This window comes from Mangifera indica, unplaced genomic scaffold, assembly GCF_011075055.1.
Source record: "Mangifera indica cultivar Alphonso unplaced genomic scaffold, CATAS_Mindica_2.1 Un_0020, whole genome shotgun sequence".
Classification (NCBI taxonomy): domain Eukaryota; kingdom Viridiplantae; phylum Streptophyta; class Magnoliopsida; order Sapindales; family Anacardiaceae; genus Mangifera; species Mangifera indica.
Genome location: NW_025401112.1, coordinates 127920 through 142266, shown reverse-complemented (window position 1 = coordinate 142266; position 14347 = coordinate 127920). Strand labels below are relative to the sequence as shown.

Genomic DNA, 14347 nt, shown 5'->3' with positions numbered 1-14347 from the left:
TACGTTTTTAGGCCAGTGAACAACTGTTTTACCAAAATAAGCAAACCAATATTTTTTTACCTGTTTTACCCTTACGTTAAAAACCCTAGTAAAATCCAAAATGTAATATTCTGAAAGTTACTTTGCCGAAAACGGAAAAGGGGAGGCCGAAATCAGCAATTTGAAAATACAGAGCAAAAATCACCGGCGAATATTGGAAAAATAGTAAAAACAGCCAAAATCTGTCGAAGTGGTAATATATATCAACAATGGCTTCACAGGTTAGATACAATTTATATTATTTATTTTATTTATTTGGTTGAAGTAATCTCCATTGATCGGTTTATTGTGGGTATTGCTTAATATTGGGATGATAATGTTGGGATGTTATTTTAATTGAATGGATTATGAGAATGTGCGTCGATTTACGGAGGTTTACGGTGGATATAATGGTAGTTATAATGGTTGCGACGGTGGTTGCGATGGTGGCTAGGGTTTGTACAGTAAAACCCTAAATCTGCCGAATTATATATATTTGCGTTTGGAATGGTAATAGATGGCTGGAAGTGAAGCCGTCGAAAGACGAAAGCGACGCAAAGTTCAGCCGTAAACGACGGCACCGCGCAAACCGCGCAAAATCGCAACCACCACGTTTTGGACTGCGATATCACCTGTTTAAATTTAAAATTTACTGAATCAAACTCTTTATCATTTCATTTTTAAAGTGTTTTTTTTCAGAAATTTTCGATTAATAATCAAGTTGGCGAGAGACGATTTCATAATGCGCATGATTTTAGAGTTACTATTAATATTCGAAGTCACAGGGATACGGTTCAACATATAAGAGCAAAATTAAATTCACAGCAGAAAATATTATTTAGACAAACATGTTTTGGGCATTTTTTGGATCTTGAAGTGCATGGATATAGTTCAACTTTATTACATAGTGTATTATTTCGACAAGTGAATAAGGATGAGTTGGGAGAAGTATTTTGGTTTCGATTAAATGGGATTGATTGTAGATTTAGTCCGATTGAGTTTGCTATAATTACTGGGTTAAGGTTTAGTAAAGAATCAGATATGATTGATTACATAACTACAGATTCATTGAATTTAAAAAACAAATACTTTCAAAGTGATAAATCAGTGACTTATAGGGATCTAGGTAAAAGTTTCATGTCTAAGGTGTGGGGAAACAATGATGAAGATGCTGTGAAGATGGCTGTATTATATCTGATACATTATGGATTATTAGGAGCAGATAATCGAAAAGTAGTATCAGAAGATATATTACAGTTAGTAGATGATTGGGATAGTTTCAATAGATTTCCGTGGGGGACTATGGTTTGGAAGTTGACTGCAGAATCAATGAGCCGAGCAGTAGAGAAACGATATGAAGAAGTTATGAATAACCATCGGGCATACGATCCAGATATTCCAGTGCAATGTTATGCATTAATGGGATTTACAGTTGCATTTCAGGTATCCAACGTTTTAAATATGATTTATATTATTTTTACTCTTTTGATGTTTAAGTTATTTATTTTATAAATTTGATCTTGTTACGGGATGCAACTATGGATATATGAAACTCTCAGTAACTTGGGGGGTTTCGTAGTTTGCAAATCTACAGATAGAATTCCTCGTATGTTGAGATGGAAGACACTTGAGCGATCAGGGTGGGATCTTGTTAACTGTCTATTTGAAACTTCTCAGGTATATTAATATATTTTTGATATTAAAAAATAAGTTAATTTGTTATATATAAAAAATTGATACATTTATTAAAATATTTATTAGGATGTTGTCACTCCTGTCTTGATTCCATCTGTTGAGGAAAAGCAATCTGATTGGTTTAAAGAAGTTATGGATTATATGGGATACATAGAAGAATCTGATGATGATCGTATGCCTATTCAATCTAGTGATGCAATCCAATCTCCTCACCCTACACGTCAAAGCATACCTGTACATAGTCTAGTAAGGTCTGATTGGACTCCACCACCAGTTACTAGGTCGGAGCATCAATCCACACACCAAACATCAATGTCTCCTCGGCAGACTACAAGAAGATCCCCTGGTGTTACACATGCTGCATCCACATCTTCTACTGATTTTGTTCGTATTGAAGAAATGCTACATGGATTCATGGAAACAGTGGAAGAACGTTTTAGACATTTTGAAGAGCGACAAACATCAATTGAAACAAAAGTTTCTGATATGCAACGTATGTTTTTTGCCACCACCGGAGATGAGGTTAGTATAAATGGCAAAATGATTTGTTTTATATTTAAAATGAAACGATGATAATTATAATCTTTTGTGATAACACAGGATGAGTCAGCTGAGGTCATTTTTGAGGTAGCCCAGGATGATGATGTTTGTCCACCTGATTATTGTGAAATAGCCACTGAGTGTAGACCAACTGAAACACCACTTCAACCTCGGTCGAATACACGAAGGACATTACGGGGAAGAATTATCAAGAAGGGACGAGCACTACTTAGCCCTTTTACTGATCCTATGAGACCACGCCGACCACGAGAGGGGAACCAACAAATAAATATTGATTTTGACCAATGGTATGATAATGCTGACAATAATGATACAGCTTTGACTTATTTGCATGGCCCTTATAAGAAGCTTGGCTGGTGGGACCACATTTGCACTGAAAACAAGTGGTTAACGGATGAGGTGCTTAATTATCCCATCTATTTTTATATTTATACGATTTCATTACTATAAACAAAGTAATTGTAATTTATGTTTTTGTCGTTTTTTCAGCATATGGATAATTACTTAGTGATGTTACGTCATTCGTATCCCAATGCTAATTGGACATGTGTTGATACGTTTTGGGATGGTTGGTTACCACGTATTTTACAAGATCGAGAAGTGGCTGATGTTGACAACTTTCAATGGCCTCGAGTATTACTAGACCCTATCGAAGGGATCAGTCCACAGCTTCTACAAAGGGAAAGGGATATGAGATACGTTGCATGGGCGATTGTTGACAAAGTATTTAAAATGTTATATATTAGAGTATTTTATTTTAATTAAGATTATGTTATGTTATTTACCAAATTTTTGTTATTGCTTTTGCAGGTGTACATTCCTATCAATTATGATTGTCAACATTGGGCATGTGGGGAAATTGATCTCAAAGCGTGGACTTTTACCGTTTATGACTCTTCAACTAGCTTCATATCTTCTACGGATAAGTTCATTAATATGATGGCACGGTATCAACATCTTCCGGCTATCATTAATGCCACTAGATACTGGGAGATTAGGGGTGATAACCCTAACTTGGATCCATTCACGTTGATGCGATGTACTGATGTTCCACAACAAGGCAAAGCCTCTGGTGATTGTGGAGTATTCACACTTTTGATGATAGAGTATTTAGCGACTGGTCGAAAATTTGACTATACATCCTCTGATACTATTCCTTTGCGTAGGATGATCGCGTCTAAGATTTTTACTCACGGATGCACTTGTTGATATTGTTTCTTAGTTATGTATATTTATAAATTTTTTGGATTGTATGTGTAAATAGTCCATATATTTTAATTATTATGTGATGTTGCTATTGAAGTGCATTTTTTGTAGGATTGGTTGGATTGATTGGATTGCTATTGAAGTGTTTTTTTGGTTAGATTGGTTGGATTGATTGGATTGCTATTGAAGTGCATTTTTTATTGAATGGATTGGATTGATATTGAAGTTGATTTTTGGTTGGGTTGATTGGATTGATTGAATTGATATTGAAGTGCATTTTTTAATAAAATGTAAACAGGACGAAGAAGATTTGGATAATGATAATAATATAGGGGAGACTCTGCCAAAATTGTTTAAAAATAATATTACCTTTGTTACAAAGCCAGGTGGCATTCCACCAAATTAAGTTAAGCAAAAAGTGAAGCAAAAGTGGTGGGAAGACATTTATGAATTACAAGCTCATGCGAAGAAAATTTGGCTAAAGTAATGTCAATGCATTAATAATAATATTGGAAACTTGGCTTAGAAGGAAGCCACTTTTGCTGATTGGAAGGGTGACAATTCTGCTATAAATACCCCCGTCTCAAGTTGCTTTCTCTCTTTTCTCAATTCTTCTTTAATAATAATTTATCTTTGCTAAATTAATTTTATAACAAACTTATATATATATATATCCATTATAGCCATGATATCAAAATTACTACTTTTAACATTCTTTTATCATCCATTAATTTAAGCAATAATGCACTTCACAGTCATAAAAATTACAATCTATTAATACAATCAAAGAGAATAGAACAAAAATTACCATCTATTAATACAATCAGAGAGAACATTATAGTTTAATATATTAATAAAAAGCATCTATTAAAATTTCTGACAAAAAATAACATTACAGTTTAATAGACAAAGTGAATGTTTCAAACAAAAAAAATAATTTCCCATTGTTCCAAACATTTGGAGATTTACATTGTACTGTCTATTCTCCTCAAATTGCACATCCTAAACATCTGCAATAGAACAATACAAAACATTATTGTAAAAAATTAAAACCCCAAATGCAAATGTAATATATAACAATTTGATACCTGGACTTACAAGCATTCAGAAGTCTCGTCTTGCCTTTTATAAAGGGTTCGTACAAGTAAGTCTAGTATGCCCACGCTGGCGACACCGACTACAAACAGGTTGACATACTTCCTCCCCCTGCGATGGTCTCCTTCTTTGTTCTGATGGTCGACCTGAACGCCGATTCTGCATTGGAGGTGGCTGGATCGTAGGAAGATTCTCCGGACGTAACCATTCAGAAGGATCTCCTAGTGGTTCAACACTCTCTCTATATACTGCTTGCCAATATTCGGTTGAATAATATTTACTAACCCATTGATAACAATCAGAAAGATTCTGAAACCTGGCCACAGCTACAACGTGTGTACACGGAATATGTGACAATTGAAATTTCTGACAGCTACACTCCTGCGCACATAGATCCACTATAGTGATCGATTGGGCCACACCGTGGACTTCATATCGGTGCATATTTATTGGTTTGACAACCATGTTAGCTGATTTTAGGATATGACCTGCTATTTTCTCCTCAGCCCACGGAGTGAGTTTATTTGTAGAACCCTCTGCATGATTAAAAAAATATATATTATAAGTGTACATTCAAACATCATGAAAAAAAATAGTAAAAAATTATACAAACCTGACATAGTGCATCGAGAGTAAAACCATTTCTGAATGGTGGAACGCAAAAACTCAAGTAGCATCATAACCGGTAATTTTCGTGCATGCCGTGCTAAAGCATTAAACGATTCAGCAATATTTGTTGTCATTATATTATATCGAATACCTGGGAAATAAGCACGGGCCCAACGTCTATAGTCTATACCCTGTAAATATGCACCTGTTGAAGGATTTTCTTCATTAATCATTCGCATTGCATCCTCAAAATCTGGTATTCGATAAGCTTTCGCTGCTCGCCAAAACAACCCCTCTATATGCTTTGTTTGTTTATACTTGCTTCGCATATTACCTTTTATATGATGATTACACCAACCGTGGTGTGCATTTGGAAATACTTCTCGCACGGAGTGAATGATAGCATGATGTCTATCCGAAATGATGGCCAAATCTGGAATATCACCTATACACCCATGTAACGCTCTCAGAAAAGGGGTCCAAGTCATTGTTTCTTCCTTCCCCCCCACACCAAAAGCCAAAGGATAAATTTGGTTGTTTCCATCTTTACCCACAGCAATAAACAGTGTACCCCAATAACGTCCTTTTAAAAAAGCTCCATCAATACAAATAACAGGACGACAATATTCCCGAAATGCTTTAATTGAGCAACCTAAGGCCATAAAGACAAAACGAAACCGATTATCCATATCAGTGTCAATGTGTGTAATGGTGCCAGGGTTTTTTTGTTCCAAATTGTAACAATATACAGGTAATTGTCTGAACGACTCTTCAGGAGAACCTCTGATCTCATTCAACGCCCAATTCTTAGCACGCCAAGCTTGAGTATAGGAGATATCTATTTTGTATCTATCTGCAACATCCGTTATAATGTCTTTTGGCCTATAGATTCGATTAGAAGCAGTAAACACAGATTGCAATATTTTTCCAAGTGTCCGTTTACCTGCTTGCCTGTGGTGAGGCATTATCACATCCCGAGGACATGTGTGAGTTTCTAACTTTCGTAATACAAAAACATCTGTGTTATGTAATTTAACTCCCCTTGCCTTCCATTTACATTGAGGATGTGCACATTTGATATCCCATCTTTTTTTGTTCGAACTAGCCACCTTGATCTGATAACCTTTTTCTAATGCATCCCTATACATCGTATCTTTCAACACCTGTTTAGATGTGAACTGATCATTTACTTTGATTCTCCCATCTCGTGGTGGAATTGAATGTAATGCAATACCTTCGTTTTCTATATCCCTGTAAGGATCTGGACCACCGAAAAAAAGATTTGTAACTTCTACGTTCAAAGGAATAGGTTGCTCATGCATTGTTGAAGTGTTATGAAACAAACTTTCCTCAGCTAATATACTTGGACCAACTCCTGCTTCATGACCACTCCCATTATGACCTCTGTTTTCATCATTATCATCACCGGTATCATCACATTCCTCATCACCACCATTATCATGACCATTTTCGTTATCCCAATCATTATAATTACCGTTTTCTTCCTCATCTGATTGAAAATTTTCTGCCAGAATAGTACCCATCTCATCACATCTATCTGTTGTACCCCGTAAAGGGCTTTTCTGCCTTCTTATTTCATCATGTATCATAACCTCAACCCCATCACCCTCAGGCATACCTTCTGGCTGTGTCTCAGAATATATATTATCCACAGAATTAATCGCATCATCCATAGGTTCAGTTCGCTGTTGTTGCATATTGGTTATAACTTCTGTAGGCCTTGTAAACACTGTAAGAAATAATGGATCCCTTTTATGTGTCTTTGATAATCTCATCATAATCCGTATATCAAAATTATCCTTCAACAGATACGGTAAATCACTATACGTGGTCGGATTTTGCATGTAAATTTTTATACTATTGCAACTTTGATTAATGCCTAACCGAGAACATACTGCTTCTACAAATCCACCAAAATTTATTTTTTTACTAACTGATACAAATGTTTCAACTCCACCAACGTATTTCAAACTATTATCACCTCGGTTAACCCAATGTCCACCGTATCCAAGCAGATATATTATACCCATATTTCTGCATCAAAGAAATTGTGAAAGAGATGAGCAGAAATGCAAAACGCAAACCGCGCAAACAGCGCAAGCGCAAACCGCGCAACGCAAATAGTAAACAGCGCAATCCGCGCAACGCGCAAACCACGCAATTAACCAGGCATGAACTGCGATTTCCGTTTTTACTTAGATCTGGCTAATAAAAGTATAGAATGCATAAATCTGAATATTTATAAAAAGATTTAAGCAGTTACGAGGTGCTGATTACAGTTTTAAACTTTATATTTGAGTTTGACAGTTTTTTGGATACCGATATTATTTATATAAAGGAAATGCAAAAAAAACTTACTTGATATATGATAATGATGAATGCCACTGAGAGCACACATAAAATTTGTTATCGTTGAAGTGTTGATAGAAGAATAACGTTGAGAGAGAAGACGACGGTGAAATAAGATGAAAGCGGCGCAAATTGATTAGTTATGTGAAATGAGAAAGGGGTATTAGTGGAAGAAAAATATTGGTTTGCTTATTTTGGTAAAACAGTTGTTCACTGGCCTAAAAACGTATAAACGGAAAATTTTTTGCCTATTTTAATTAATTACCCTATTTTTAAATACATAAATAATATATTATATATAATTAAATATTATTTTATCTTAAATTTAAAATCATTTAATCATATTTTGACATATCATTTTTATACTTAATTGTGTATTAAAAAATATGCACATATAATTTGATTGAAAATGAAATATTACTATTAAGATAAATTACTTAAAAGATTACTGAGTATAATTAATACTCTGTTTGGTAATATTGGCATATATCTATAATTAATGTGTTTGGTTAATAGAAATAAAAAAAAAATATTGAGATATTATTTTACTTAAATACCCTTAAAAGATTATTAATTTTAAATTGGTATTGTATTTAGTTAAATTAGCATGTCTTAGGTTTTTTTTTTTGTATGTTGTAAATTATTCTCTATGTTAGTCATATTTTAGTTTTTTTATGTTGTCAAACAATAAAATTAATTAATTTAATTATTTTTTAATTTACCATATTGTCAAATAATGAAATTAAGTAAATTTGGGAGTTATGTTGTTTATTGTTTTAACTGAAATTGAGAGTAGTTTTGTTCTAAAATTTTAGTAAGTGAGGGCAAATTTGTAACGAAATTAATATTACTTCAATAATTTTTTAAGAGTAGCACTATACATGTTCACAAATAATGAATACAGACTTAAGTATAAATAATAATGTATCATCATATGATTAGATGTTATTTTATCTTTAATTCAAAATTACTCAATTACAATATGATATGTCATCATTTGTATTTATTGTTTGTACATATAGTTTTATTGATCTTCCAATATTTAAGATAAATGTGATAATTTGCTCGACTATTACATCACTTTGGTAATTAAAAGATGATCAAAATTGTTTATTACATGACAAACAAAATAAGGTAATACCAGTTTTAAAAAAATAGATTACTAAGATAATCAAATATTACCTCAAACTCAACTCCCCGTCATAGTAAGTCATGAATTATTATATTTAAGGTTGGATCTAATTCAAGATGAATCTAAACAAGACCCAACTCAAGATGAATTTAAATCTAAAGAGCCAATTCGAAATTGATTCAACTCAAACTTAACTAAAAAACAATTTTACTTTAAATTTGGGTTAAATCAATTCAAATTTGAATATTTGAATATGCTCGTTTATGAAAATGAATCAAATCATTAGTTCAAACTTGATTCGTTTAACCTAAATTTGAATAGCTCAGATTAAATCTAATCTTAATCGTAATGATGTACCTGTTATGCATATTAATGTGAAAACATTCAATAATTTAATTTCATGGGTTTCATAGAAGTTTTTAGGATCAGCAACCAGTGCGTGATAGTTAGATAAATGTCAATATCTTATCCCACTTGATTGCTTTTAATATTCAAAATATTCGTTCCTTCATTTATCTTTATATTCCTTTGAACATTCACATTCATCTAATTAAAATTTCCTTTTATATACTTCCACTAATATTATAGAAAAAAAATCAAAACAAATCTCCAATGCAAAGATACTACTTTTGATTATTTCATAGCCAGGGATATATTATCAATAAAATTATATGTATAAATAATATATACGATTTTATATACAAATAATGATATGTCTTCATATAATTGAATATTGTTTTATCTCTAATTTAAAATTATCAAATCATATGATGATATATTATTGTTTATATATATAGCACTACTCATATATCATACTACAAAAAAAAAAAAGTCACACTTCTCAATTGACAGAATGCTCTAAAATATATGCTTGAGTAATATTACATGTATAAATAAATTATATAAATTTATTTATACAACCTGATATGTTAGTATTTAAATAAGTGATTTTGAAGTAAGAAAAAAAAGTGAATAATCACATCACTCAATCACAAATTGCTACTAAAATTTGTACAAACATGCTATACAATTTATTTGTATACATAGTTTTATTCTATATATCTATGTTTCATAATATAATAAAACAATGGGTACCGAGTTTTGAATATTCAATTAACTATTCAAATGATGTATTATATATAATTGATTTATTTTGATTATTAATAAAATAACATTCAATCACATAATGATGTGTCATTTAGATACTCAAAATTAGGTCTACATAACATTCTCTTCATAATATTTGGGAGTGTATGACTATCTTTCAAATTTTAATCCATAAGATGAGTTGTTTAATTAGATGCCTTAAAATGGATTCAATTTCATCGTTATGTATCACAGTCAACTTAATTAATGCGGTATCTCTTTTCAGGGCCTAAATCGTGTGCAAAGTTGCAAGACAATTCCGAAACAAGCCCTACAAGTTAAATTATATTTTGGTTTTGCTTAAAAAATACGGCAAATCCCATCGAAAATAATGTATCAGAGAAATCTGGTGGTGTATGAAGAAGAGAAAATGAGGAATACTTAAACCAGAAGGGCACGTTTTGTGGGGTCTTATAATTTGGATAAAGAAAAACCCTTTTATAAAATATAAGGTTATGAGAAATTGCATGACTCACATTTAATACTCTTTCTACGGTTGGTTGCTTCATCCATGGCACATGAATTTCCACCCTATCAAATTTACCATACTACCCATTTCCACCTTTAATGTCTTTCATTTGTAAGATAATTGAATGTGGCATATATTATTTTCAAATGATGGTAAGTGGATTCCAGCTAAACAACACAAATAAAATTATTCATATATACTTTTGATTATATAATTAGATATACAGATAATGTGTTATTCTATAATTATGTGATTTTAAATTAAAGATAAATTATATATATGATATATAATCTATGTACTCAAAAATATGTATATATAATATTGCTCAAATGACATATATGTTTACAATTGAATAATAATAAGTAATGTTATATGTATTCAGTTTTGAATACTTAATTTAGCACATGATTAGATTTTTTCTTTTAAAACTAGAGAACCTTGTTCAACAAAATGGAATAAATATACTTTGATGTATGATTAGATATTACTTTATACTATTTATATACCGTCAAAAGTGGGTGCACAAAATTATGATGTTATCCAAAACAAAGGACAATTTGGTATCTTTAATTAAAATTTTCATTACGCAATAACTTTTTGATTTTTGTCTTAATAATCTTCAATTTTCTGGTATAAATATTAATGATATCAATCTCCTAAACTTGCACTTCCAACTTCATTAAACGTTGTGGAATCATGGGGACTGCAAGCAACTCAACTTCAGGTGGTGTTAATGGCGGATTGGGGCATTGGAACTCTCCGGTTCCTTACCTGTTTGGTGGGTTGGGAGCCATGCTGGGGCTCATTGCCATAGCTTTGATAATTCTAGCTTGTTCTTATCGAAGATCTTCCATGAATTCGTCAGGCAGTGATCATCATGATCAGGGTGAATCAGTGAAGCAAGTAGTTGACATGCAGTTGGAGATGGAGCCGAAGATTGTTGTCATCATGGCCGGCGATGACAATCCAACCTACCTGGCCAAGCCTGCATCAGCCTCAGCCTCAGTCTGCACTTGCCACCAAACTCGATTCAACTCGACCCATTTGACATCTCTACCAATAGCTTAATTTGGAGTTACTCATAACACTAGCAGTTTGCGAGAATCTGTAAATTGTTGCTGAGTGTGAAAAGTTTTCTTCATTTTTTCATTATAAGTGATCCCATTTACTTTATTATTTATTTGTGCACCTCATGAAGACTCAGTTGATAATAAATAACAAAGATCTGCTTGCAGAGAATTTAGAGAAGGTGACAGTGACTAATTAATATTCATAGTTATCATCTTTACACCAATGTCCAGTAAGTTTGTATTAACAACAGAAACAAAGCCAGAGACTCGGAACAAGAAAACCCAGAAAACAGCCCATGCTCATCTTTGCCAAAAAAAGCAAAGACATCAAAGCTCTATGCAAAAAGTAAACTCTGATTGTACCGTAGGACACTTCTCTAGGATTAGACCAATCCAATTCAACAAAAGCAAAAAGTTACCCTCTGTCTAAAAGACTTGTAAAAAGTTTATCTCAATACAACAATAAGACAATACCATGGCTCAAAAAATTACAGCTAGGTTGTCTCCTTGGAAAGTCTATGAACACAGAGGCATGTACAAAAGTTGATTAATAATCAGAAGAAAATCCATTAGCATATCACAGATTTTCCAGCCTCAATCACTGCTTAAATCCCAGTAAAATGGTCATACAAGGTAACATGGCAGTTATAAATGGATATATATAATAAAGGAAATTATTTCAAGAAATGGAAAGAGAAAATCGTTTCAATAAGGAGGACCTCATAGGTCAAAGCCTTCTTGACTTGATGAACAATTCTCCTTCTCTGTTGGTTGTCTGTCAATTTCAATATGTTATATCAGATTATCATCAATATATACTTGGTTTGTGGCTATAATTAGTCTTCATTCTTCTCTCTTGATTTTATATTTTCTTGCAGCTAATTATAGCAATTAACCAAGCATCAAAATGACTTGGTGGGTCAGGATGTCACCTTATTCAAGTCATTGACTGTTTGTGATTTGCATATTTTCCCCTGATCAATACGCAACATGTTCTATTGATGCAAAATTACCACACAATTGCATCGTGTATCACAGTTTCTGGAAAGAGTAATATTATATAAATCTATTTTTAAGTACTCAATTAAATACATACTTAAATTATGTATTATCAGGTGATTAAATGATATTTTTTTTTTAAAATCACTCAATCATATAATAATATATAATCTAATTATCCAATTAGGTAATCAAAATTGGGTGTAGATGATTTTATTGTATAACAAATTAACAATAAATACAGGTTGAATAATTTAAAAGCTTCAAAGGAAACACCACATGGCAAGCCATAAAAAAGCTGGCTTTCCTTTCGAAGTCCCATAAAAGTCTTCAATTATCTTTATATAATATGATGGCATTAGCCAACAATCTTTGACAGAAGTAGGTGAAAGCTGCATTTGAACTTCTACATTTTACTACATTAGGGTTTATTTAAGACGTGGCGGCTCGGTGTGGTGTTTAAGCTCACTGTTGATAATGGGAGGAAGAAAATAATTAAATTTTTGAAGGCAAGTGTGGAAGGGACAGAAGGGTAAGTGAAAATCGAATTTGTTTTCTTAAAGCTGAAGGCAATAGTATAGTCTAATGGAAAGTGCATTTCCACATCATCTTTCTTTTAGTGGGAGACAATATTTGACATCTTCAATATGAATATTTCCACTCCTTCTCCATACACAGCTTCCAAGTTGATACATATTGACCCCAGTTGAAGTTTTTTAATCTCTATCTTTATACTCAAGCAAGATTATTACAACCCACCATGCTTTAAACCTTATTTGAGCTCGATTGTTGCTTCAAGGTAAAAACCAACCAATCCAAGCAAGTGAATTTATAAAGTAAGTTAAGAGTTTAATTTTAAATTGTCATTTTAGAAGATTTGAACATTTACTTTCATATTTGAAATCTCTTTCTTTTATCACTCAAAATTACCCTAAACATGTAATTTAAGTTGTTTTCTATGTTAATGGATATATGTCTTCTTGGCTGTGACGTGAAAGACAATTGATGTTTGATATAGACAAATCATTCAAGAAATGGTTCCAGGATGGCTACAGAAGATCAGATTGAGATAGATATGCATGTACAGGAGAAAGATGGAGAGTTGAAACTAAAAGATACTTAAGAATAAAATCAAATCTAATCTCTTCTGGTTGGCCCCATTTAGTCAAGAGCAAATTACTATCTGTCATCTAAGGTTTGGCCAAAACCACAAATCATCACCTAAAACCTAGCTAACTCCATTAAGGGTTTTAATAGCAAAAAAGTCATTTCCCCTCCCCAAATTAAAAAAAATAATTATAATGAAAAAAATTGTTGATTAGAATTTTATTGGAGTTGCTTTAGGAAATGTGTGATCTAGCCTAATCTTACTAGATAAGTTTAATTTAGTCGAAATCACACCAAACAAGTAGAATCGGACAAGATAACATATTTTTTTAGTGCAATCCTATAAGATCACATATTTTTTTAGTGCAATCCTACAAGATCACATATTTTTTACTCTAATTTTGTCAAAATCCCACCTGAGGCTTGTCCTAGTGTGATTTCAACAAAATCACAGGAAGAGACTTTCTATATCTTGTTCGAATGTGTGTCGAAGCCTTTTTTCCATTAATAAAGTTAGGTTTCAGGTGGAAACTTGTAGTCTAAGAATTTAGTGTGTGAAATCTGTGAGTTTTTCAAACTCTGGGTGTGAAGAGAATTTGTCCTTCAACGAATTCCACAAAAGACAAGTCATATCAAAGGAAAAAGTTTAGTTTGATTTTGCAGCTCATGCAAATAATCCATTCAATTTTTGTGAGGCTAGAATGTTGCATTTGCGCTTCTGTTAATATTACTGTTCAATGTGATTAGACTCAACAGCTCCTTCTTTGCCTGCCTTGATCCATCTCCCGAAAAATGTATTAATTTCCCAGAAACTTCATAGAAGATTTGTGCAGACGTTTTGCTTTTGCTGATTATATAGGAATCTCTTTA

General features: G+C 32.5%; 2 protein-coding genes across 2 annotated transcripts; both read left to right on the top strand.

Moving 5' to 3' along the window:
* The first annotated feature begins 1571 nt into the window (after window positions 1-1571).
* LOC123205927 lies at window positions 1572-3463 on the top strand. The gene is made up of 5 exons (XM_044623004.1): window positions 1572-1695; window positions 1780-2235; window positions 2314-2673; window positions 2783-2997; window positions 3085-3463. The coding sequence occupies exons 1-4, from the start codon at window positions 1627-1629 to the stop codon at window positions 2783-2785; spliced, it is 888 nt and encodes a 295-aa protein (XP_044478939.1). The 5' UTR covers window positions 1572-1626; the 3' UTR covers window positions 2786-2997; window positions 3085-3463.
* A 7508-nt stretch (window positions 3464-10971) lies between these two features.
* LOC123205978 (protein GLUTAMINE DUMPER 2-like) lies at window positions 10972-11456 on the top strand. The gene has a single exon (XM_044623058.1). The coding sequence runs from the start codon at window positions 10998-11000 to the stop codon at window positions 11367-11369; it is 372 nt and encodes a 123-aa protein (XP_044478993.1). The 5' UTR covers window positions 10972-10997; the 3' UTR covers window positions 11370-11456.
* The last annotated feature ends 2891 nt before the right edge of the window (window positions 11457-14347 follow it).